The sequence below is a fragment of the Cibotium barometz genome, chromosome 22 (genome assembly GCF_041138505.1).
Source record: "Cibotium barometz isolate CiBa-2024 chromosome 22, ASM4113850v1, whole genome shotgun sequence".
Classification (NCBI taxonomy): domain Eukaryota; kingdom Viridiplantae; phylum Streptophyta; class Polypodiopsida; order Cyatheales; family Cibotiaceae; genus Cibotium; species Cibotium barometz.
Window position 1 is genome coordinate 18,874,308 of NC_141067.1, and position 27,684 is coordinate 18,901,991.

The following is a 27,684-nucleotide window of genomic DNA, read 5'->3' on the forward strand; positions in this document are numbered from 1 at the left end:
TCTGGTTCACCTGGAGGGCCCGGTGCTTTACGGCCTTTGAGGGGAGATTGGAGCCACCAGCAGAGACTGTACGGGGGATTTGGCAGGAGTTGATCCACACCCTGCGAGGACAGTACAACCGCATCCGGGGAGACTCGGATGAGGTGATCTTACGGCGCCAGGCCTTTCACACCACTTGGCGCTGTGGCCCTTTCTACACCTTACACACGGGATCCCCTCGTTGGCACTACAGGCCACCTGTTTGGCTTTTCCCCCCCCCTATTGTATGATTTAGCCGCTCAGTTCTTTGTACTGATGCTTGTATTTTGCAGCACCTAGGGAGAGTCTCCCGGGCTGCCATGCTGTATTCGCTGCTCTATCTCTCTTAGGAGCAGGAGAGATCTTTTGTAGCCCTACGGGCGTTTTTATATAACTAATGACAGGATCTTTTCTCGGAAAAAAAAAAAGCAGCCCGGTACTCTGCCTCTGTCGAAGAAAGGGCAATAGTTGGCTGCCTCTTGCTGCTCCAAGAAACTGCTCCTAAGCGAGGGTAAAACTGTATCCTGAAGTAGATCTCCTTGTGTCTGGATCTCCTGCCCAATCTGAGTCACTCCATCCTTGGAGCCTGACTCCATTCCCTCCTGTGTAAGAGAGTCCCAGATCCTTCGTACTCTGCGGATACCGCAAGATCCACAATCCTGCGTCCCAATGAGACTTCAATGGCGTCTGCATAAAAGAGCTCAACAACCCCACGGAGAAGCTCAAGTCCAATCTGGTGTTCAGCAACCAGATCAATGAACCAGATCAATGAACCAACCAACTTCCAGTACTGCGAGGCATCAACTGGCTCACAAGGATCAGTAACGGTTAACTTTGTGTTCGGGTCCATCGCCGAAGTAATAGGCTTGTAGTTCTCCATCCCAAAGGCCTCAAGCAACTCATGAACATACCGTTGCTGAGAGACGAAAAACCCCCTTTGGGTCTGCCAGATCTCCAATCCCAGAAAGAAGTGGAGTAAGCCTAAATTGGTCATCTCAAACTCCTGTGACAAGGCAACCTTCGTCACTCCAATGTGCTCCACATGACCGCCGGTGAGAATGAGATCATCCACAAAGGATGATAAGCGTGACCATGCCGCGTTCCCGAAAGAGATACAGGTTCGGATCTGCAACCGATCTCTGAAATCCAGTCCGAATAAAGAAGGAATCAATCTTCTGATTCCAAGCCCTGGGAGCCTGCTTAAGACCATACAAGGCCTTACGTAACCTGTAAACCATCCCTTCAGATCCTGGAACAATAAAGCCTGGAGGCTGCTCAACGTACACCTCCTCCTGCAGGTCACCATTAAGGAACGCAGATTTTACATCCATTTGATACACGGGCCACCTCTGAGAAGAAGCAAGGGCAAGAACGGTCCGAATCGTGGACATCCGCGCTGTCGATGCAAAGGTATCCTCGTAGTCGATGCCTGGCCGCTGAGCATAACCTTTAGTCACAAGTTTGGCTTTGTGCTTGTCCACCGACCCATCAGACGCATATTTGGTCTTAAAGACCCATTTGACACCAATGACAGAGCGCTTCGACGGCCTCGGTACCAACTCCCAAGTGTGGTTCTTCTCGATGGCATCAAGTTCCACCTGCATGGCTTTTGTCCAAGTATCCTGTGAAAGGGCTTCCTTTACGGAAGTGGGCTCTTTATCCCGCATGATACGAGACATCAAAGCATAGTTCACCTGAAGAAGCTTTGCTGTGTTGCTTTTATCTCGGACTCTACGTGATCTTCGAGGGCCGTCCTCTGTGGTCCACTTGGAGGGTAGCTCCGTGACACCTGACTCCCGAAGGGTGTCTAACAACCACCTAGGTACTCAAACAGATCGTGGAGCCTCCTGTGGTCGCGGGGGCTCTACTCCAGCTGCGGGCTCAACCTCCTGTACTGTCTGAGGTGGATCAACTGGAATGATAGTTTGGGAATCATCATCAGACTCCTCTGGATCTCCAAGAAGTGGCGGCTCCTCGACACTGGATGCTGGAACATGCTCGTCAAAGACCACATCCCGGCTGACAACAATCTCGTTCCTGTCTGGATCATACAACCTGTATCCCTTGGAAAGAGAGTTATACCCCACAAATACCATCTTGCGAGACTTGGAGTCAAGCTTCCCCCTCTGCTTCTTCGGAATATGTACATACGCGTCACTCCCAAAGACACGGAAGTGCGAGACATCAGGTTTCCTGCCAAAGTATGCCTCAAATGGAGTCATATGGGGTACTGAAGTCGTCGGAGATCGGTTGATGGTATGGACAGCCGTTGCCACAGCCTCACCCCAAAGTGGACGAGGAAGATCACGATGCTCGAGCATGGTCCTCGCCATCTCCACCACAGTCCTGTTCTTGCGTTCAACAACTCCATTCTCCGAAGGCGATCCAGTATTGGCCAGTTCCCTTTTGATGCCATGATCTGCACAAAATCTGAAAAATACAGTCGAGGAGAATTCACCTCCTTTATCAGCCCTGAGAGTCTTAACCTGAAATCCAGACTCTTTTTCCACCATCACGTGTGCCAATCCTTGAACCGAGCAAAAGCTTGGTCCTCTGGGAAAGAAAGTAGACCCACGTGAATCTGGTACAATCATCAACAAGTAGCATAAAGTAGAGAGATCCTCCCAAAGATGGTATCTGTTGAGGTCCACACAAGTCAATGTGAATCAACTCCAATGGTTTCGAGGCCCGCCTGGAAGCCTGCTTCGGAAAGGATTCCCTATGCTGCTTACCACGTATGCAAGAACTGCAACGCCCTTGCCTACTACCAACATCTGGCAAGCCAACCACCATCTTTAATGGTGCTGAGCCTGCCACTCGTAATCAACGAGGAATAGAAAGCAAAATACTCAGCAGGCAAGTGGGAAAGCAAAGTGATGGCCATGTCTTCAAATGATATCCCTTTCCGAGCTTGTAGGACTTCCTGTGCTGAAGGGCCTGCAGCTTGTTAATGTGTTCCCGCATCGTCGAAGACTTTGCAGGGTTCATAACCCGCATCTGCACTTCCAAGGAGATCCATTTCATGGGTGATACCCTGTTATACAAAGAAGCCAAGTGCTCCCAAATGCCTCTCGCCAGCGTCATGTGCTTTATATGATTGATCACTTGTGGTGTGCAATTGAGGAAAATAAACGACCGGACCCTGGCGTTGACACGATCCCACATGTGTGCTTGTGCCTCTCGGTCCTTCCTCGTCGACAGTAACTCCCCTTCCTCTGCTTCCGGCCGTGGAACCCCGATGATGATAAAATCAGCAAGGTCATATGACTCCAGCACCGACTCCATCATGACCTTCCAGATGCCGTAATTGGACCCGTCCAACTGACGATCCACTGGGAACGTGGGGAGAGTCGGAATCTTCACGTGCTTCTCAGCCATCTCTAGTAAATCTGCCATCGCAGGGAGTAACCTGAAAGGGTGGGTGGGTGGGAAAAAAAAATCTGAAAACCTGCAAGTGGCTGTCCAGCACCTTAGCCCGCCTTCCTCTTGCACCTTCTCTTCCCGTACAGTCCAAAACAGTCCACCAATCAGCAGCCTAACGCTCCCCCTCTTGCTCAGAAAAACTCCCAAGATCTATTTCGAGCCTAGGGCTCTGATACCATGTCAGAATATGCAGCGGAAATGATAACCAAACTTGGGTAGACAAGAGCAAGTAGAATGCAGAAAATAGACAGCACAAGAAACACAGAGAGATAGGTGTGTAAACTCTTCTCTATACACAAGATCCCGAGAAAACTGAATGAGGAAGTGGTGGGGGCAAGGGGCCTATTTATATGCCCCTGTGAGAGCAGTCGGCCAGCACTGAAGGCCTCCACGACTGCATGTGCAGTCGGCCAACAGAGAAAATGTCCACGACTGCATGTACCCAGTCGGCCAGCAGTCCAGTAGCCCACGCATGATCTGTGAGCACTCGGCCAGCCACAGGACTGCAGTTGGGACAGTCGGCCAGCCCTGAAGTGCTCCTACCAACCTCTGGCATCACTCCCCACCACTAGAAAAAATGGGAAAAAATAGGGAAAAATACAGGGAGTGAGGAAAAATGATAAAACACCTTATACAGGGCGGGCACACCCACAACAGAGGCCCTGGTGTATAAATATAGACAGGAGATGACTTCTAACAATATAGACAGGAGATGACTTCTAACACACCCTCCTAGGGGCCACCTACAAAATCTTAGCCAAAGCCATCAGCCGGAGACTACAGAATTTCCTGCCCGATTTGATTCATTGCACGCAGACGGATTTTGTCCAAGATCAAAGCATTCTGGACAACATCTTCACCTTTTGGGAGGTAACTGCTTCAGCCAGGCTGAGCCAGCAAGGTCAAATAGTTCTCCTTCTAGATTATGAGAAAGCCTATGGCAAGCTGGACTAAGACTTTCTGGAGGGGACAATGTGCCGGATGGGATTTCCCGAGGAGTGGATTTGAGGTGTTTATGGGCTCTACTTAGCTTCGCACAGCCAAGTGCTCATTCAGGGACCAGAGGTGACAGATTTTCGCTTTCTCCCTCAGTCCAGCAGGGCTGTCCATTGGCACCTTATCTCTTCTTGTTTGTTACCGAGGCCATGAGCAGCTTTCTCTCCGCTCAGGATACAGGGCTTCAGGGGCTGCCTCTTCCCATGCGCGCAGGAGGTCTTGATGTGGTTTAAGCTTTTATGCTTAAGTGTGTTTAATTAAGTTAATTGTCCCAGTATATACCCTCTCAAGTCCGAGGAGGGGCACTCTGTTGGCAAGTGCATGTGTCTTGTCCCTGGTCTCAATTCCCCTCGAGTGTTAGCTATTCTAAGAATTTGTCACTACCTGGTGGGGTACAATAAAGCCAGTGATGGATGACTGAGTGGTATCCTGCAGATAGAGAGAGAGAGAGAGAGAGAGAGAGTTATAAGACCTGCCTGAGTGGCATATTTAACAAGGCCTCCTCCTCTCTCTAATCTCCACAAAAAAGGGAAGTTTGGGGCTTGTGAAATCTCTCATCACTAACCTCTACTTCAAAACTCATTTCAGCCCCAAGCTTGGGAGCTTTGCCTCATGAAATTAAAGCATACTCCTTGTGGGTTTGTAACCTCATCCATGCAGTAGACCTATCCCATCACTTCCCTTCTATGACCAAGAATGCAAGAAGAAGAGGGCTTTCTAATGCAATTTCTGCTGTAGCAGTTTCTGGCCAGCCCTTCGGCTTCTTGCATTGCTGTTGTCACCTTGCTGAAGGGTCTCTTTATTGACTAAAAACTGGAACTGGCTAATAGTTACGTGAACTGAAAGACAGTGAATCACAAGGGATTTACTTGCATTACCATGGTGGTCCCCCTTGGATTGGGAAAGTTTGGAAGTGTGTGGCCCGTATTCACAGGATCCCCTTCATCTTCTCTCCTCCATTGCATGAAGGGCTTCATCTTCTTCCTAAACCTGGAGGTGTCCTGGGGTTTGTTTTGATTACTATATTTTGAAATGTAAAAGTGGTGCTGAACATGTGAAGGGTTTCTCCTTCCCGGCAATCAGCAAGGATCAAGCATGTATGAGTTGCCCAAAGCAGAGAGTATCAAAATTGTCAAGAAGCAGTAAATTAGCCATAGCCAAAGCAGACCCACCATGGAGTATGAGGTCAGGACAAAGGACTTATTTGAAGATTAATCTCAGGTCTCTGGCATGGTGGCTGGTCAAAATCGGATGTGTACAAAAACAGAGTCCTCATTGCCAATGGCAAGGACTGGGCTTGCATTGACTTCCAAGATCAATCCAGCACTGAAAGGATCAGTAAGCTGCATTGACCTCCCTGTCACCTTCCCCGTATTTGGTTAAGGCTTTTGATCGCCTCTCTTGTTGGATGAGAGGACTCATACAAGTGGGTGTGATTTCAACAATAAGGCCCTTGTTGACAGGACTTAGCAAGCACTTGCATGTTCTTCACAAACAAGCAGGGGGGTGAGATCAAGACCTGTAAAACTGATCAGAAAAGCTTGCTGTGCCACTAAGGAGATAACTCACATTTACCCACTTTGGGGTGGACTACTCACACTTACCCATTTTGGGGTAGGGTCTTCTCACAGCATAGCGGCACATCCAAATTGTTCTTGGAATGTTCCCAAAGCCACCTCAAACAAGAAATTTTCACATGGCTCTCGACCTTCTGCTTAACTCTACTTAAGTGGTGACTGCAGGATCTCTAGGCTGAAATGCACTTATGAATGGCAACTTCTTCCTAGGTATTCAAGGGATCCTGTAGGACCTTGATCTGAGGCTTCCTTTCTCAACTTTGTTGCATCCCTAATACTCAGCATGAATGCCCAAAGCAGAATTCACAGGCCTTCAAAAACTGTGCTCCAATAACATGAAGAAACTCTGATAGACAACAAGAGGGGGGCTGTAACTGGATCCCCCCCTAAAAGAACAACAAACATACCAAGCAATTGATTCACATGCAACTATGGAATAAAGGGACATTGATCAAAGACTCATTTCGTTTCATAAATGTTTGAAAGTTTATCAATCATGATATTAGAATCTAAAATTCCTTTTAAGAGGCCTAGTTTTGCACAAGAGTAAAAATTGCAAGATAACAAAGAGTTTACCATCTCCTTTAGATCCTCTACACTAGGTAGGGAGAAAGCTTGAAAGACCATGCCAAAGACGAATTTTGTTTTGTACCACAGATTCATCTTGCCCCAAGTCCTCCTTAAAGTTACCTACAAGAAGGCATTTGAATAGTGTCAATCCGCTACAAAAGATTTAGATGCAAAACCAGAAAGCATGGAGCTCTTCAAACACAAGCACAAAGCATGGAGCTCCTCAAACACAAAGTTTCCCTTAGATTGAGAAGCTTATCCAAAACATGTAAGCGCTAGCTTGACTGATTTGAAAATAGGTCGTTAAATCCAGCATTAGTCTAGAGTGTTTTGAAAGAAAACATCCAATCATAGTCTTAACATGAAGAGCGAGTATAATTTTGACTTCATGAATCCACTCAACAAACTCCAGAGAACAGCGTCATCAAGCATAACACAGACCACAAATGTGGCATCCCAACATGCAAACATTGCGTCGGACACTTAGACCTTCTATAAAAGTGTACAATGCTTCAAGTTTTTATTTCAAAGCTAAAGCACTTTTCCCCCAAGATATCCAATCAATTCCTCTGCTGAATTGATGAGGTTTCATCTGGCAACTTGCTAAACGAACAGTGAGCAAGAATAACACTTGGCAATGTTACAAGCGAAAGTCACCAAATGAGTGAGTCGTAGTGTTACATGCCTCATCATCCACATCATGAACCATACGACTGCTGCAAGCATCATGTATGCATGACCTTTTCACAAACATGATAGAGAAACATGAAAAAGAGCTGTTACCAACACCTTGTTATTTTGCAAATTGTAGTGTTTTTAAGTGAAGTGCTCTTCCCGCTATTTTAATCATAATAATCGAAACAAAAAAAGCTGTAGCATTCACCTGTACATCTCGGTCACCAAGCACAACCTTTGCTCCACATGCTTGAGCCTCTTCATATGCAACCCGAAATTCTGATCCAGGGAAAACATCCATTTTGGCTGCCACCTGCAAGGATATACCAGAAATTGTTTGTGATCTCTCCCACACCCATTACATGTCTAATAGGTCACTAATGCAAGTAAGACACTGGCACCGGCAACTGACTCCAGATCCTGGAAACTCACTTGCTTTCCAACAACCAATGCTTAATCAGCATATATTTTCTGAAATTAAGTTTTAGCTTCAAGCTCCTTTTCTTTCAAACAAAACATTCAATGGTTTTTCAAGCCAGAGTTGCTAATTTAAAAGCCATAGCCACATCTGCAATCAGGAGGCTTATAAAGTCATGTTTCAGTTTTTAGTTTTCACGTTCTTTCTTTAGTTTCTCCATGGCACTGTATACCCATGGTATCATTGTACTATTCATGGTCTCATAGGCCCTTCAGGTCTTTTGTAGATGTTAATCTCTCTCTCTCTCTCTCTCTCTCTCTCTCTCTCTCTCTCTCAGATGAGATCATACACTACTCCAACCTGGGGGAAGTCCTCCTTATGGGGGACTTCAATGCACGGACACAGAGCCGACAGTGCGACATTTATGATTTCAAGCACCCCGAGGTGATGCACACACTAGAGGTGGACGACACGGGAGCTTGTAGGGTTTCAGAGGACATGGGGCCGGATAACACCAGATATGGTCATCACTTACTTGAGCTGGAAGCGCGACACCATCTCGTTATTTATAACGGCAGGATTCAGGAGCATTGAAAGGCTTTCCACGATCGGGGGGGGGGGGGGGGTAGCACAGTGGACTACATCATGGGGTCCATGGAGACCACACAGGCAATGACATCTTTCACCATCCCCCCCTGTCCTATTGGTGTGGATCACACGTACCTCTTACTGTCACTGGCGAGCTCCACGCCAGCACCCACACAGCCCACACAGGCATCACATACAACTTTCTACTTCACCCATGACTTGGCACACATATATGAGCATCATGTATATGACGGGCTATTCCAAATGGATCCCCTGTCACCTCTAGACACACTCACCACCCAGCTGTCATCTCTACTACATACAGCCGCCACCTGCAGCTTCCCCCATCATACACACATTGCACACACAGATAGATCTGGGAGCATGCCCCAAAATCGGTGGTATGATGATGAGTGCAGAAAGCTATATAGACACCTCCGTGCCCAGAGAGCACTGGGAACCATTACACAGAGATAGGCGAACCGGCAGATGAGGATCCTCACACGCCGTAAGAGGCGTGCATATGAGGAGGCACAATACTAGGATATATACCACCTACTCATGAGTAGAGATGCAGCCACTCCATGGCGCAGGATGAGAGAGCCTCGCCCTCGTACCCCGATTGAGGATCCACACACATGGCACACATATGCAAAGAGCCTCTACCATATCCCTCAGCAGCCGCCCATACCACACCCACCACAGGAATCCCGCCCTAGCACCTCTACTTTCTTTACCGCCTCAATGGTAGAGAGAGCTATCCGCCGGTTACAGCATGGGAGATCAGCTGACCACACAGGTATATAGAGTGAGCATCTTATTTATGCAGCTGACACACTGGGACCCTTTGTTGCTCACCTCTTTAATAGGGCACTAGTGGAGGGCCTACCAGCTGAGTGGACTATGCACACCATCGTGCCTCTCCACAAAGCGGGAGACATGCTAGACTCCAACAACTACAGGACTATCATGATTGGTCATACATTGGCCAAACTTTATGGCGCAGTGCTCGAGGCAAAGTTGAGCTCATATGCGGAGGAGGAGGAACTGCGAGCACCAGGGCAAGCTCGATTCCGACGAGCTTTCTCCACTATTGACCATATATTCACTCTAAGATGTCTGATTGACCAAGCTAGGGCGCGAGAGAAGAGATTATACTGCTGTTTTGTGGATTTCCGCAAAGCATTTGACACGGTGCCACGAGAGAGACTCTTCCAGTGCCTACAGTCATTGGGGATCCCATCAGAGATGGTTTGGGGCATCTATGCTTTATATGAGCAGGTCCTCGGGCGCATACGATGCCCCGAGGGGCTATCTGATGTTATTGCTAGCACCATAGGTGTGAAGCAAGGATGCCCACTCTCTCCTACACTATTTGGGCTATACATTGATGAGGTGGCTGACTTCATTGGTCACGGTGGTGGAGACGGGGTAGACATCTCAAGTACCACAGTCCACATTATGCTATATGCAGATGATATTATTCTAGTCTTTGAGTCGCGGATGGGACTACAGCACCGTCTCCATGCACTCGATGATTTCTGCACATAGAGGGGGCTTACAGTGAGCCTTGGGAAAACCAAGGCCATGATTTTCCACACCTCAGGGCCAGTTCGACGACAAGCCATCTTCACACTAGCAGGAGGACAGGTAGAGGTGGTAGACTCATATGTGTACCTGGGGATTACATTTACGACTCCGCCAGGAAGATTTACTATGGCACACGCAGCCAGGGATAGACTCACACGAGGGTATGCAGCTCTAGCCATGCTGGAGAGGCAGTGTCACCAGGCACAATTCCAAGAGCCCCGCACGAAGGGGTGGTTGTTTGACACACTAGTCACCCCTGCTTTGATGATGCTGCAGCAATATGGGCACCTGGGCTCCCCACCTCCACATGGTCTCAGATAGAGAGGCCTCAGATTCTCATGCTCTCACGGATGATCAGCAGCAAACCCTCCGTCCCACATGACATTGTCCGGACGGAGGGAGCCCCGCACGAAGGGATGGTTGTTTGACACACTAGTCACCCCTGCTTTGATGAATGCTGCAGCAGTATGGGCACCTGGGCTCGCCACCTCCACATGGTCTCAGATAGAGAGGCCTCAGATTCTCATGCTAAAACGGATGATCCGCAGCAAACCCTCCGTCCCACATGACATTGTCTGGACGGGGTTTGCTGCACCTCCTATGCTAGTAGAGGCCCTCTTCCAGACGATCTGCTTCATACGGAGGATCAGAGATATGCCATCAGATCGACTCACATAGAGCTTTTGAGGCATCCAGGCAGCTCGCAGAGAGTGGAGATAGGAGACCATGGTATTCACAGACGATAAAGTGGCTCACTCAGCATGGTCTCGACATAGATCACCTGCCACCTTTCCAGTACGATATACATGCACCACACATCCAGCTCTCTCACAGTGAGAGGAACAGAGTCCTTCGGCAGGATTTATGGCAGCGATACACTCAAGAGACTTGGATTACACCCAGTCAGCCTCTACCGCCGAAGATGCTATACTACAGAGATCAGTTTATGCGTATCTCAGCAGATGGATTCATACAAAGACCTGGATACATGGCCTCACAGTGCCCGAGTGGCGATTGGCCAGCTTAGAGTGTCATCACACCAGCTTGAGATTGAGGCAAGTAGGGCAGCACGGATCCCCAAAGCAGAGAGGATATGCAGACTATGCCAGGAGGAGGTTGACAATGAGGAACATTATGTATGCCGATGCAGAGCATATAGTGTCATTAGAGAGAGATACACCACCATCTTCAATGGACATCCCTCACTCCACCAGATCATGGAGTCCGCAGACCAACGCAGATTTGGCCAGTTCTTGTTAGAGACACAGCGCCACAGAGAGACACTGATACAGACTCATATCACAGGAAGAGTTGGGCGACAGCTCCAGCTCACTGATTTCTTCCAGAGATCTATCCCAGTGCCTACCCTGACACAGGAGGGGGTTACACTCAAAGGCTTTAATTATTCATTTTCTTATTGCTTTCCAAAGTTTTTGGATATGCATGAAATATGCCATGGACATTATTGTATCACTTTGGTCTCATAGGCCCATTGGGTCTTTAGTAGGCTCTCTCTCTCTCTCTCTCTCTCTCTCTCTCTCTCTCTCTCTCTCTCTCTCTCTCTCTCTCTCTCTCTCTCTCTCTCTCTCGGGGGAGATTCCACAACCTCTTCCGAGGGGGATTCTGACCACTCACACAGGTGATACAATTTGAGGATCCGAGGTGCTTGGGCATGTACTTGATGGAGCTCATACGACACAGGGATGTAGTGCTGCGGCGGCAGCATGCTGAGAGACAGCCCCAGCTCTGACAAGACACCTCACAAAGAGCCATCACAGATTTCTTTGTGGTACACATATCCACATTGGAATCCACTCCCCACAACAGTTCTCTACGACATCAGAGCCCACCACCCATACCCATGCTCCAGCTCCACGCCCCAGAAAAGTTCTTAGCGAGAGAGCATGATCCATTCTGCCAGCCACACATCCCCGACCCAAAGCATCAGGTCTCTCCACCACACAGATACATTCGTGAGGTTCTTCGCCGACATGACACGCTCTGTAACATGCAGCGGAAGTCTTCGTATTGGAGGATCCTGTCACACAAATGCTCATATCCTGAGTTTCGCGAGTTTAGCAATCCACTTTGAACTTTAATACTTCAAACTTTAGAGAGATATGAGAGGGAGATGAGAATTGTACACCGTATGGGGTCTCGAATTACCCACTGAAGGGCCCCCTATTTGTCTCATAGGTCGAGTTCGGCCTCTAGTAGACGTTAATACAGCTTGCTTTCTTTCATCAGCTCCAGATCCAGGACATAATCCACCGCCATCAAGCTACCTTTCCACGTGATATAGCTGAGGGAGACCTCTCGGCCATACTCGTCAGCCCCATGCTTGACATTTTGGGGAGTGGTATACCATCTACTCGGAGCTGATGTTGCTCCCATGTTTTTATGTTCTTAGTATTCCATGATGAGTTTCCATGGACAGTTTTGTATCACCCCAGTGAGATAGCTATATTTATGTTTTCTTTCTGTTTTATTTTCCATTCCATGAAGAAATATGCCATGGACATTTTGAAAACCTGTCCATAAAGAAAAGGCTTCCAATGTTTGAGTGTTGTGATCACACCCAAAAGCTCTTTGTCATATACCGAATAATTCTTTTCGGCAACATCCAACTTTCTACTGTAATATGCCACGGGTCTATTGTCCAACTGGAGAACCGCTCCTATGGCTACATTGCTTGCATCGGTAATGACCTCGAAAGGTTCATCCCAAGATGCTAACTTTAATACATGCGCTTCTGAGGCAGCTTTCTAGAGTGCACGGAATGTATCAAGTGCCTTGCCTGTATCTGACACTTTCTGCTTGCGAGTCTTCACCCCCTTGAGCAAGTCAGTAAAAGGTGCTGCAAGGTTGGACTCGGAGAAGATCATGCAAGCCAAATACTTTAGAGTTGAACAGACAATCAAAACATGTACTAGGGCGAGAAAGTACAGTAACTGACGTACCTGTCAAAGACAACTGATTAGCTGCCTTTGGCTTGGGTCCTGCGTTGGTCTTTGCATCCTTTTGCTTCGGGCACTCGTTACGCATGTGTCCTTTTTCTTCGCAGATAAAACAACATCCCTTCTTCTTGAGCTTTAAAGCCTTAAGAAGTCGTTTCTTCTTCGCTGGTGTCGAACTTGAATTCTTCTAAGGTTGGTCCGAAGACTTTCCTTCAGTCGTGTTAGCCATAGGTGCGGAGAACTTTCTTTTATGCTTGTTCCCCTGCTCGGTAACGGGTTTAGACTTGGAAGAGACCATTGTATTATCATAGATACAAGCTGAATGAATGGCCTCGTCCATACTTGGGCGGTCATCGGGCATCCACACTTGGGCGTCCGCCCGTCCATACTTAGATGCCCGCCCGTTAGTCTATCCCTAACTCAGCTCGCCAATCAGCCTGCCTAGCTCCAAGCTTCCCCAAACCTCGAAGCTAGTCTTGTGTGCGTGTAGCACACGGTAGATACACACTGTGCACATGACAACACCCCAACAGAGGCAAGACGATGAAATCTCGTTGAAATGAGGCCTTTTGAACTTCAAAGGCAAATTGTTGTGCCTTCTGACCAGGTGTAACCCCGTCCACATCCAAATGATATGGGACTAATGTGCACTTCCATTTATTAGCCAACTGGGAAGAGATGGCGTCTTCACAGCTACCCATATCGAAAAGGACTACAAATTGTCGGCCCTTGGCAGAGCCATAAGCTCAGATGAGGCTCTTCTGTGCAGCATCGCTCTCACCCTTCTGCTTAGCATCGAATACCATTGATGGCATAGGATGCATAGAAGGTAAAAGTTGAACCGCATTGGTGGTAGTAGGCGGGGCTCGAGAGCTAGAGAGGCTGTGGCAACTGTGGCAGAAGGGGCTTTAGTGGCTTGTTCCGCTTGCCATTGTGGCAATCCTTCTTACCATGCCCTATGATGTGACAAAAAAAACATCTATTTTCTAACTGATACTTCTTTTGCTCCTCTGGAGGAAGATAACCTCCAGTAATGCCTGCTTTAGCCTTTTCATCGGGAGGTTTCTTAGGCTTAGATTCTTTGTCTTTCTTCCCCCTGAACTGGAGCTATTACTACCATCCTTCTTAGCATCTTTAGAAGATGCGTTACCTTTCCCTGGCTGTGCAGTGGATTGCTGCTACTGGGGTTTGGTATTGGACTGAGATGACTGCTTGGGCTTGCCTCCGTTCATCTTCATTTCTTTATTCTAAGCGAGAGTCAAAGCCCGGTCATATGTACTGGGTTCAAAGTTACAAACAGTGAACCGAATGTTAGGATCCAATCCAGGAATGAATTGCTTCATCTTGGCCTGTGCAGATAACCCTAACTACTGTGCTAGAGTGATAACCTTGCCGGAAAACTGAAGCACTGGGGATCCGTTCTGTCTGAGTCCATAGAACTCATCTGCTAGACCGGTCATGTACTGGGGCAGGAGGAATCTGGTCTTCAGGTCATGGACAAAGGTATCCCAGCTGAAAGCTGTGACACCTATGGTTTGGTCTGTATAGAGATTAGACCAATGATGCCACCAAGTGACTGCTCACCAGTGAGATAGGGAGCCACTACGTGGACTCTATCCTGAGGATCTGTGATCCTAGCTAAAGGAAAATGAGCAATAAATTGATGAATAAATTGATTTACTGCTAAATGATCACACTTACCATCATACTTACTAAAATTAGGTTGACTTCGAATGATGGTAGTTGATGCTGCAGACTGCTGGCTGGTGGCACCTGAGACTGGGGATGCTGAAGAGAGGTGTTGGTATCTAAGATGAATGGCCTTCTTTTCCCTTTGGTGCTCGAGTAACATACGTTCTCGATCGAGCTCTCGTAGGTGCTCCCGAGCGGCGAGTTCAGCCTGACGCCCGTCTTCGTCGATCCTACGTTGGGCTTCCTCATAGTCCCGTCTTTCTGCTTTTTCTTGTTGCTTTCTAGCTTCTGCTTTTGCTTTTTCTTCTCTCCTTTGGGCCTCGTCCTCTCTCCTTTGTTGTTCCATCTGAAAGAAGAGGGAGATGTAGTCGGGTGCTGTTGGAGGCAGAGGAGGACGTGCTGCTACTGCCTCCAAGAGTTGGAGACGCTCCATGAGCAACTGGTTCTGAGCTCTAAGAAGAGCTATGGTGTCTACGTAGACAAAAGAGTAAGGTCTCCTTCGAGGGAGACGTCTTCCGACGGCGGCTGATGAGTACTCTCCTCTGTAGACATGATGCTGAAGTCGGCGGTCGTGCCGGAACGCAATCTGACCATCCAAGGATGCCCTCACGCTAGGATACGGTGTGTGTGGACAAGGTGAATCTCATACCAATGTAACATGCAGCTGAAGTCTTCGTATTGGAGGATGCTGTCACACAAATGCTCACACCGTCTTCTGTATCCTGAGTTTCGCGAGTTTAGCAATCCACTTTAATACTTCAAACTTTAGAGAGATATGAGAGAGAGAGATGAGAACTGTACACCATATGGGGTCCCGAATTACCCACTGAAGGGCCCCCTATCCCGTTACCGAGATAGTATTTGCTTTATTATCTATAAAGAGACTGACGGTGTGACTGACGATAAGCCAAACGCAAGACCTCTGAAGACCAAGTGTTGGGCTGAACTGTGCACTGCTCTAGAAGCACCAAAGATGTCCAATCTCGAGCCTATGCACTCTTCCCAATGGTATGAGGGAGGGATGCAAAGCTAGGGCTGAGAGAGGGGCTGTTTGCGACTGTTCTAGACTGTATATGAATGCTGTAAATGAATGAGAATGCTGCGTTTTACCTTCACCAAGTGGCTGGAGCAAAACGATGAATGAATGAATGCTGAAAACTGCATGGATGCAGAAAATGTCAGAATACGCAGCGGAGATGATGACCAGATCTAGGAACACAAGAGCAAAACGCATGCAGAAAAAATACAGCACAAGAGAGAGAGAGATGTAGGCGTGTAACTTTGTTCTATATACACAACAAGATCCCGGGTATGATACACCAATGGTATGGGGGCTGGGGGCCTATATATATGCCCCCACATCAGCAGTCGGCCTCCTGTAGGGCAGCCGACTGGACACAGAAATCCTCCACGCTGAATAAACACAGTCGGCCAGCATCAAAATGGGTCGGCCAGCAGAAGAGGAGTCCCACGACTCATACAGTGCAGTCGGCCATGTCACAGATGCAATCGGCCAGGCTCTGGGTCCACCTGCCACTACTAGACTGCCTCCCATACCACAGAAAAATGGGAAAAAATAAGGGAAAAATGTGGGGAGTGAGGAAAAATGATAAAACACCTCATAAGGGAGGGCACACCCACAACAAAGGCCCTGGTGTATAAAACTAGACAGAAGATGACTTCTAACACCCCCTCTCAGCTCCTGGCTGTGAAACCAACCACAGGGAGCTAGGGTGCCGCCTGAGCAAATCCTAAGATAGCGACTTCGTGAAGAGGTCCACCGTACTGTCCTCCGTCGAACAGAACTCTAGCAAGATGTCATCAGCAATGATCTGTTCACGAACAAAGTGCCTCTGGATGACCATGGGTTCCTCCAGTGGAAGCCCAAACCTGCAATGCAACCTATGCATCCTCACCACCTCACAAGCAGCATCACAAACAGCCCAGTACTCTGCCTCTGTCCGCGACAAGGCAAAAGATGACTGTCTCTTACTGCTCCAAAAACCTGCTCCTGGGCCTGAAGTAGATCTCCTTGTGTCCGGATCTCCTCCCCAAACTGAGTCACTCCACCCGTGGAGTCGGACTCCATCCAACAATCCCCCTCCTGTGTACAAGAGTCCATGATCCTTCGCATGCCGCAGAAACCACAGGAAACGCAATCCTGCCTCCCAAAGAGTCATCCGCAACCATGAGCTCAACTGCCTCATCAGGAAGCTCCCGTCCAATCTGGTGTCCATCAACCAGATCAATGAACCATTCTGCTTCTGAGTCAAAGAGGCATCACACTGCTCACAAGAATCAACACCTGTTTCGGTGCACAAACAAGTCCTGGAAACCTGATGAAGACCACGCAAGGCCTTTTGAAACCTGTTAACCACCCCCTCTGAATCCAGAACCACAAAGCCTAGAGAAACCACCTCCTTTTGCAAGTAATCAACTGCTACCTGCCTGGCTTTCCGAAAGGTCCCCGTGGAAAGAACATCCTCATCTACTGGAGGTTCTTTGTCCCGAATACTACGAGACATCACAGCATAAGTGACCTGTTCAGTTTCCTCTAACTGACGAACACAAGAACTACCAACATCAGTACTGGAGAGTTCCTGCCAACTGCTGCCATCTACTGGCAAGCTATCCACCATCTGGTCCCGGAAAGCCCGCACTTGCAGCGTATCCACACTTAAGTGGCCATTACCAGACTGCCACTCATCACAAACCTGAGGACCTAGGAGAGAGAGTGCTGAAAGCTTGTAAACTCCATTCTCCACTCCGCCTTCCCAAACCACCTGGCCTGTTGCTTTGTCCCGGAGAGCAACAAAATGCTCATCAAACTCCACCCGTACGCCAGTCTTGCAAACTTGATGCACTGACAACAGATGAAAACCAAGTGCCGGAACATACAACACCTAGGAGGAATGCTTCCCCCCTCTGCCATTGGGAACTATCTCCTTCCTGCCCTCACTGTGAACTGGGATAGTGGATGTATCCCCAGTAAGTATGTGACCGAAAAGCCTGCAGAGATCCTGTAAACCGGAACGGGAAGGAGTCATGTGCCTGGAAGCACCACTATCGAGAATCCACTCCCGAGTATCCGTTGCGGAGAGTCCTCCAATCTCCTCCCTGCCTGAAGAAAATGAAACATCGGTGTCCACCACCTCCAGGTGCACAAAAGCCGGAGTCTTCATGATTGCTGCTGAGGAATCTTCATCCTTCTCGGTCTTCCGCTTGGGACACTGCCTCCAGTAGTGGCCTTTCTCGCCACAATCATTACAGGTCCTCTCTGCCTTTAGTTTCTCGCGGTCAGTAAACGGACTTCTTCTCAGAAGACTTCTCCGACGAAGCCTTCCCTTTGCCCGTGTTACGGCCTTTCGACCGTTGGCCAGTTAAGGCCTCCCAACCTCCACCCTAAGGAGGGTTCGTGAATCGTTCCTCTTGGTCCAGGACCATGGGCACAAGCTCCTCCCACATGATGGTGCTGAGCCTGCCACTGGTAATCAAAGACGAGTAAAATGCTAAGTACGAAGAGGGCAAGTGCGACAGCAACGTTATGGCCATGTCCTCTGACGATATCTCCTTCCCAGCCTGAAGAACTTCCTGCTGAAGAGCCTGCAGCTCGTTAATATGCTCCCGCATCGTCGCGGACTTTGCAAGATTCATAACCCGCATCTGTACTTCCAAGGAAATCCTCTTCATGGGCGATACCCTGCTGTAAAGAGAAGCCAAATGCTGCCATATACCTCTGGCCAACGTCATATGCTTTACATGATTGATTACCTATGGTGTGCAGTTGAGAAAGATAAACGAACGGACCCTGGCGTTGACACGATCCCACATGTGTGTCTAAGCCTCCCGGTCCTTTCGGATCGACGGTAACTCCCCTTCCTCAACTTCCGACCGTGGAACCCCAACAACGACGAAATCAGCGAGGTCGTAAGACTCCAGAACAGATTCCATCATAACCTTCCATATGCCGTAGTTGCTCCCGTCCAACTGATGGTCCACCAGGAACGTGGGGAGTGTCGGGATCTTCACATGCCTCTCGGCCATCTCAAACAGATCTGCCATTGCAGGGATGTACTCTGAAAAGGGTGGGTAGGTGGGAACAAAGAAGAACTAAAACCTGCAAGTGGCTGTCCAACAAATCAGCCCGCCTTCCTCTTGCTTCTCCTCTTCCCGAACAGTCCCAACAGTCCACCAATCAGCCACACAACAGTCCCCCTCACACAAATCCCAAGAACTATCAAGAGCCTAGGGCTCTGATACCATGTCAGAATACGCAGCGGAGATGATGACCACATCTGGGAACACAAGAGCAAAACGCATGCAGAAAAAATACAGCACAAGGAGAGAGAGATGTAGGCGTGTAACTCTGCTCTATATACACAACAAGATCCCGGGTATGATATACCAATGGTATGGGGGCTGGGGGCCTATATATATATGCCCCCACATCAGCAGTCGGCTTGCTGTAGGACAGCCGACTGGACACAGAAATCCTCCACGACTGAATAAACACAGTCGGCCAGCATCAAAATGGGTCGGCCAGCAGAGGAGTCCCACGACTCATACAATGCAGTCGGCCATGTCACAAATGCAGTCGGCCAGGCTCTGGGTCCACCTGCCACTACTAGACTGCCTCCCATACCACAGAAAAATGGGAAAAAATAAGGAAAAAATGCGGGGAGTGAGGAAAAATGATAAAACACCTCATAAGGGTGGGCACACCCACAACAAAGGCCCTGGTGTATAAAACTAGACAGGAGATGACTTCTAACAGAAAACGCAAGATGGACTAAAGGCTGAATGCTGAACTGCTGCGTTTTACTGATGTAGATGGCTGAATGCACATGCGTTTGAGGTGCCTAGGGCTGTAGGAGACAAACGCTCAAGAGAGATGGCTGAAACTGCAATCGCCTATGCTCCTTATGCTGAGGATGACAAGCGCTTGATGGCTCTCTTGCTGAATATGATGAATGAATAGATGATTGTGCAAAGCCTCTATTTATACTAGTGATGTTGCTAGTCGGTTGGCACTAGATGCTGGCCGACTGCTATATAAACATTAAATGCTTAATGATGATGCATAAATGCTGAAAATGATGGGAAAATACCAGAAAAATCCTAGATAAATCCTGGATAATTCCTAGATGCTATCTGAGGTTCCTGCAATGGTCTAGATGCTATGCATGAATGATGTGCAATATGCAAGATGCTTTTTGATGCAAACCCTTAGGTTTCTACTGACTGTATATGCATGAATGCGTCTCTTTAAGTGGGTTAAGGAACTTAGACTGACTGACTGACTATGGCTGAGAATGACCTACATAGCTCGTGCCTAACTTATCCTGGACTGAGGATATACAATGGGGTCGCGGCGTACGACAAATATAATCCTGAATGGAACTAATACTGTACAAATGTCGCACTGTTGATGGTGAGGCAGCTTGTCACCATGCACTACAATGCAGAGTGCATGTGACATGCTCCCATCATAGAGACCTGACATTCACTCCACCATCAGATCGGTTCTAGCCGAGGCGGGTATCGACGTTAGCTGATCATAGCATATCTCACTCTACATAGGATCATCTGTTGATCACATGTACTATCAAATGTTTTCATTTTACTTTTTCTTTCAGTTTTCCATGGCTCAGTATATCCATGGTACCATTGTATTACTTTTGGTCTCATAGGCCCTTGGGGTCTTTCGTAGACGTTAATATAACTTTCTTTCTTTCTTTCTCTCTCTCTCGCATAAATTTGAATTTTCTTGCAACGTCTCAACAAAGCATCTTCTTACACGCATAGTCACCATTAAGTATATTGTAGATGAAGGTTATGCGGTGTGTTAGTGACTAATGTAGAGAGTGCTCAATCATGATTGAATGCTAGAACAAGTGCTCACTCATGAGTAAATGCTGCTTGTTCAAATCTATGTTGTCATTCTTATTCTTAGATTCACTTATGCAAACAAGTCAAGAATAAACATTTTAACAAGGAATACCTTGGCTAAAAACCAGCCATAAAGAATCCCCAATAAATTCGCCCGTTTTTCCTTCCACATGGCTAGCATCTCTGATATTGTTGGCACCTATAAAGCAAAAAAGCTTGTAAATGCTCACATTTTTTCACAAGAATAAATATGATAGAAATGCCACAAGACTACCAACAAATCGTACATTAATATAAACAAATTTGCCGTATACCATGTTGGTTCAAAGTTGAGCTTTGGGACTACACTCCTGGATAATCAAGTAGACTTACATAATGTAAAAGATTCACCAAATTGTTTCCATTATAATTTGAAACCAAATAAAACCCAAACGCAGTGTAGGCAAACTTACAAGAAACAAAAAACAGGGATTCACCAATTACAATAGGGCCTGCTCTGCTTTCACTAGTTATAAAACAAAGCTTATAACTAATGTACATTGTAGAAAAGCTGTGTAGCATAGTGGAGTAAATATACCTGCATATAACAAGCCTAATAACATAAGGCCTTCATTCATAGAGCATCTCGATACTTTACTCTTACCTGCTTCACCCTCACATCAACCTTCTAAACCTCTACTGCTCCTCCTTCTCCTGTTGATTCTCCAGCACCATCACAGCCTGGATCCCCTGCTCCCGCCGCCCCACAGGTGGTTCCTATTCCCAATCTTTCCTCTCTGAGTCTCTCTCATCCAGGTCTTGCTCCCACCCCTACCCACATACCATCCTACAATCCTCCCCAAGTCAGTGACTCCATGAAGCTTACAGCATCCAACTATCATACTTGGTCTTTCTACACTCAGTTGTTGTTGGAAGGAGCCGGTGTGTGGATGGCTATCTCCACACCTCACTTGGTGGACCCTGCTTTGAGAAGCATATTGGATGCTCGGGCTCGTCTTATCATCATACATTGCATGACTCCATCCATACAAGCACAGTTTATCTCCTCTCGGAGTAATGCTCATCAGATGTGGACAGAGATCCAAAGGAGGTATGGGAGAGTTTCGACAGTGAAGATTGCCAAATTGGAGTCAGATCTGGAGAAGCTTGACATCACTGAGTCAGATAACTTGATTGAGAAGATTGGAGAGTTCTCCCGTATCAAGCTGCAACTTGAGGAGTACGGGAGCACCATCAACAATCCCATCCATAAACTTCTTGGTAAGTTGCCTGCTTCCTTTGATTCTTTCCGGGATAATATTTATTTCCGTGATCCTCTCCCCCCTTTTGAGAAAATCGTCAATTATCTCCATGACAAGTGCATGCTTCGCGGAAAAGGCAAGTCGGAGTCTGCTTTTGTTGCCTCTGACAAGGGCAAAGGCAAAGGCGGAAAAGGGAACTCCAACAACAACAACGACGACAACAAAGGCGAAGGCAAGCGTAATAAGGATTCTAAGGAATCCAAGGACAAAAGCAATGAATGTGATTATTGTGGCAGGTCAGGTCATACTAAGGCTCGCTGCTTTGCTCGTCATGATGATTCTCGAGCAGCAAAAGCCCAGGATGCTTCTAAAGCATCTAACAAGGACAACACCAAAGATAAAGGCAAAGTTTCAGAGGAGGGATCTACCAAAGTTGCATACATGGCAATCACAGATTCATCCACTTCTTCAAAGAATTCATTCCTCATGATCACAAATATGACTTCTCCTGAAGAGGTTAGTGACACACCTGAAGCGGTGGAATGGGTTGGTGATAGTGGTGCTTCTGCCCACATGACCAATCAGGCCCATATCTTGGAGGACTACCAGACTCTCTCTTCTTCAGTTCGTATCGACAACAACTCTTCGCTTCCTGTCACCAGTGTTGGTAATGTTTCTTTGGGTTCTTCTACCACCTTACATGATGTTCTACATGTACCACAGATTTCCAAAAATCTGTTTTTAGTATACAAAGCTTCTAATCAAAAGGGACTTGGTGTGTACTTTGATGATGAGGTCATCGGAGTAATCGATAGGAAGACTCTCTCGGTTGTTGCCAATGGAGTCCATGATGGGGGTCTCTACAAGATCACCAAATTTTCTTCCCAGATCCCTCACACTAGTTCCCATATTCATCAGCTTTTCTCACCCGTGTTGGCTTTGGTTTCTGAGGCAGATACTTCTCTGTGGCATTCTCGCTTCGGTCATGTACTCATTGCTGCCTTACAGAAGTTCCATTCTAAGCATGTTGTCAGCAAACTACCTCAGCTCAGGTCTCTCTCACACATATGCTCATCTTACATGATGGGCAAGCATCATCGAGATGCATTTCCAGAGGAGGCCACTCATCGAGCAACCCGAAGACTGGAGCTTATACATGTAGATCTTGCAGGACCTATGGAGGTTAAGTCTCTTGGCGGGGCTCGATATTTTCTTCTTGTGGATGATTTCACTCACAAAGTCTGGGGATGTTTTCTGGCTCGCAAGTCAAATGCTTTTGCCAATTTCCGGACTTGGATCGCGATGGTGGAAAATCAATCTGGGGGTAGAGTTTCGTTTCTCCAGACTGATAATGGTGGCGAGTTTGTACCATTTGATGACTTCCTTGCTTCAAAGGGCATTCACCGACAAACTACTATTCCTTACACTCCTCAGCAGAATGGAGTTGTGGAACGAAAGAACTGGACCGTCAAAGAGATGGCTCGTGCTTTGTTGCATCATGCAGGTCTCCCTCCTGCTTTCTAGGGTGAAGCTATGGCTACCTCAGTTTCTCTCATTAACCGCTCTCTCACAAAAGCGGTTTGAGGGGATGACTTTGGAGGAGGCTTTTACAGGCCACAAGCCGCCTACTTCTCATCTTCGTGTTTTCGGTAGTGTTGCTTATGTGCATGTCCCAAATAAGAAAAGGACCAGAAAAGGACCACACTCGCCCCAAAGTCAAAGAGGATGATCTTCACAAGCTACAGTCTGGGATCCAAAGGATACCGCTTCTAGGATCCGGAGGTTGATGACATCATCATTTCCCGTGATGCCAGTTTGATGAGAGCTTGTTTGGCATTGATTCCTCTCCACCTGATGCATCTTCCAACTTTCTGGATGATCCATTCCCGATAGATGCTAGTGATCTTTTACCTCTTCCACGTCCAACTCCTCCTCCTCCCCCTAGTGCAATCTCGGTGCCAACTGCTCCTTCACAGTCACCCGTTCCCGTTGCATTAGCTTTTGTAGTTCCCAGTCCCTCTACGAGTCCTGCTTTGACTCCGAGATTACCCTCACCAGTGCTTACCTCATCACCACTTCCAGCAGCATCGGATGAGTCCTCGACTGCAGCTGGATTTGGTCTTTGGTACCACGGCCTTTACATCGTCGTGTTATTGGTGTGAAATGGTTTTCAATGTCAAGTTTCATGCAGATGGTACTTTGGACAAGTACAAAGCCTGCCTTGTTGCACGAGGATATGCTCAGAAGGCAGGTGAAGACTTTGATGAGACATTTGCTCCTACAGCAAGGTATACCACCATCAGGATTGTTTTGGCTCTGGCTGCACACTTCAGATGGCCCGTGTTCCAGATGGATGTCAAATCCGCTTTTCTGAATGGAGATTTAGAGGAGGAAGTTTATGTTGAGCAGCCTCCTAGTTTTGTGATTCAGGGACAGGACACCCATGTTTATCTTCTACAGAAGGCTCTTTATGGTCTCAAACAGGCACCCCGTGCCTAGTATCAGAAGATTGATGCCTTCTTGTTATCTCTTCGCTTTGAGAGGGCATATGCTGACAACAATCTCTATGTGCTTCTTTCTGATGGAGATATTTGTGTCATTGTTTTGTATGTTGATGACCTCATTCTTTCTGGCTCACATACTCGCTTGGTCACACAGGTTCAATCCAAGCTTTCAGAGACATTTGAGATGACTGATCTTGGCCTTCTACATTATTTTCTTGGACTGGAGGTTTGGCAGAAAGATGACTGTATGTTCATTTCTCAACAGAAGTATGTGAGGAAGCTACTCACACTTTATGGGTTGTCAGATTGTACACCTCTCTTGTCCCATGGATCCCAATGCCAAGTTATCCAAGGAGGATGATACACCCTTGGTGGATTCCACGGAGTACCGGCAAACTGTTGGCTCATTGCTTTACCTTGCCAACACCCGTCCAGACATCTCCTATGCTATGAGTGTTCTCAACCAGTTATCATCAGCCGCTCGAAGGTCTCGTTAGTAGGCAGCTTTGAGAGTTCTTCGTTATCTTCGAGGTACTTCAGATTATAGCATCACCTACTCTAGTGGTGCTGATTTGGTTGGCTTCACAAATTCTGGATACTCGGAGGTCTTCATCTGGATATTGCTTCATGCTTGGTACTAGATTGGTTTCTTGGAAGTCTCAAAAGCAGAGGACTGTTTCTGCTTCTTCCACCGAGGCTGAGTATAAATCCTACCTTCTCTCCTCCACTGAGGCACATTGGATTCATCAGATTCTGGGGCATTTGTGCAGTGCCGACACTTCCCCGGCTACTATTCTCTCGGATTCTCAGAGTGCTATTGCTCTAGCATAGAATCTTGAGATACGGGGACGATCTAAGCATATTGAAGTGCATTATCATTTTGTATGCAACTGGATCGAGTTGGGCCTTCTTCGACTGGCCTACTGTTCTACCAAGGAGGACAATATGGCTGATGTCTTCACCAAACCACTTCCGAGAGCTACTATGGAGGTGTTCCTTCAGCGTGCTAGTATTGGACCGCCCCTCTGGCGCTGAAGAGGTGTTGGATTATATCATCTCCAGAGGGTCTACATCACCTTTTTCATGCTTGTATTGGCCATTTATGAGGCTCTGCATTGGCATATCTTAGCAGAGATTATTCAACATTTTTCTACCATTTTTTGTATTTTTAGGCATTTTTGTAGCATTTTATGCTACTGTCTTGTACCTGGGCCTACATCTGTGTTTTATATTTGCTTCACTTTCTTTCAGCCGGCTCACCTCTGCAACAGCCTGTGTCTTCACCATATCAGCGTTTTTTGACTGCAGCATATGCAGCCCACTCTCTGCTCCATCACATCAGCATTTTTCTCTTGCAGCTCACCTCGCAACAACAGCTCACTCTCAACTCTTCATTCTCCATCGACATCGGGACAGCAGCCCTCTCTGCTCATCTTCACTCACCTTGGGACACTATGTCATGTGCACGCTAGGGGCAGGCAGATTGGCGAGCTAGAGTATGATATGTTGTGGGCGGACATGTGCTTTTTGGTCCGCTATTGATAGCGTGTGCTTTTTGGGCGTTCCTTCCCTATTTATTGGGGGGAGGGGTACCAGTTGGGCACACACCAACGGATGGAGCACCGGAGTGCAAAGCGCGTGGAGCAGGAGCACCATCGCGCAGGAAGCCGACGTCCTTGGGGGACAACCCCAGGTGGTAGAGGACACCAGACGAGGACGATGGCATGGCACTCACGAGAGCATGACGATCTAGCTCGTGGCTCAATGGGGACAACCAAGTCTTGTGGGCTTGCCCACGGCTGTCATGGTTGGGTGGCGAGTATGCCTGCACCCAGATATGTTTCTTCCGCTTTGCCTTCTAGGGTTAGGGTTCGTTGCTTTGTCTTGCTTTTCATGGCTGTTTTGTAGATTTCCCTCACGGAGAGCTCTCGAGATTTGACAGTGGTATCAGAGCCTCTCCAGGAGGAAGAAGCGAGCTGGACACCTTCGGGTGAGTTCTTTCTATGTTTCCTGCAGCGTACATGTGTAGGTTTATTGCAAGATAAAGAAAGAGAGAGAGAGAAAGCTGGCGGGTGTGCAAGAAAAAGCACCATGGATGCATGTGGTTTTTATGCCGTGGTTGCTGGAAAAAAAAAACCATGTTTGCCTGTGATGATGGCTGCGTGTAGAGCTCCTCGGGATTCGTGTGACATGAACTGTCCTCGATTTGCTGCTGCGTTGCTTTTGCTCGCATGACTGTGGGCGGGTTGGTGTGGCATGGTGGCCGGCCTAGTTGTGGCCAGCCAACCTTGTGTGGCCACCAGCAGCCAGCCCACAGCTATGTGGCTGGGCTACAAGGCGGCCATGTTTAGGCCTGTGGGCGGCCAACCCAAGGCGCACACGGCAGCCAGGTGGGACGGCCAGCGAGCAACGGGCCAGGCAGCCAGGCGACGCGAGCGAGCAACAGGCCAGGCAGCCAGGCGGCGCAAGCAGGCCGAGGTGATGGGCGCAGCCAAATCTGGAGGGGATTCCCCTCTCTCTATGGCGCAGGTAGGCAGTCAAGAAAGCAGGCGAGTTGCTTTCTCAGGCAGCAGTTTTTTTTTTTTTTAAGCAAGGGTTTTTTTTAAAAACTCACATGGCCATTAAGAAGAAGGATTTTTATTTTTTTTTTAAGCAAGGGGGTTTTTTCCTGATCAGTCCAGCAACGAGTGGGTTCCCACGAACCCTTTCTTCTCTCAAATTTTTTCTTTCCCTTGTCTTGCAAAAGTTTGGACTGTTCTACACAGATTTGCAATAGAGGGTGTTTCTCTAGTGTTGCAAGTGTGACAACTTCTCCTTGAGTTCTTTTTCTTGAGCTCAAGAGTGCGCTCTTTTGAGGAAGGGGAGTATGTCATGTGCACGCTAGGGGAGCAGGCAAATTGGCGAGCTAGAGTATGATATGTTGTGGGCGGACATGTGCTTTTTGGTCCGCTATTGATAGCGTGTGCTTTTTGGGCGTTCCTTCCCTATTTATTGGGGGGAGGGGTACCAGTTGGGCACACACCGACAGATGGAGCACAGGAGTGCAAAGCGCGTGGAGCAGGAGCACCATCACGCAGGAAGCCGACGTCCTTGGGGAACAACCCCAGGTGGTAGAGGACACCGGACGAGGACGATGGCATGGCACTCACAAGAGCATGAGTCATGACGCTCTAGCTCGTGGCTCAGCCAAGTCTTGTGGGCTTGCCCATGGCTGTCATGGGCGAGTATGCCTGCAGCCAGATATGTTTCTTCCGCTTTGCCTTCTAGGGTTAGGGTTTGTTGCTTTGTCTTGCTTTTCATGGCTGTTTTGTAGATTTCCCTCACGGAGAGATCTTGGGATTTGACACACTAACCCTCTCTACTCATCTTCACATCATTGGGACAGCAGCCCTCTCTGCTCATCATCTCAAAATCGTTGGGACAGCAACCCTCTCTGCTCGTCATCGTCATTCGACATCGGGACAGCAGCCCTCTCTGCTCATTCAACAACCCCTCGAGATGGCAGTCCTCTCTGCTCTTCACACCACCCCTCAAGTACCGCAGCAC

General features: G+C 47.8%; 1 protein-coding gene across 1 annotated transcript in view; it reads right to left on the reverse strand.

Moving 5' to 3' along the window:
- Positions 1 to 27,684, reverse strand: part of LOC147626337 (uncharacterized) — a 72,857-nt gene that overhangs the window by 42,067 nt on the left and 3,106 nt on the right. The window contains exons 5-7 of the mRNA XM_086816482.1: positions 20,506 to 20,592; positions 7,468 to 7,572; positions 6,591 to 6,704 (exon numbers count right to left, since the gene is read on the reverse strand). Of these exons, the coding sequence (XP_086672608.1) occupies positions 6,591 to 6,704; positions 7,468 to 7,572; positions 20,506 to 20,592 (306 nt within the window). The remainder of the gene's footprint in view (positions 1 to 6,590; positions 6,705 to 7,467; positions 7,573 to 20,505; positions 20,593 to 27,684) is intronic.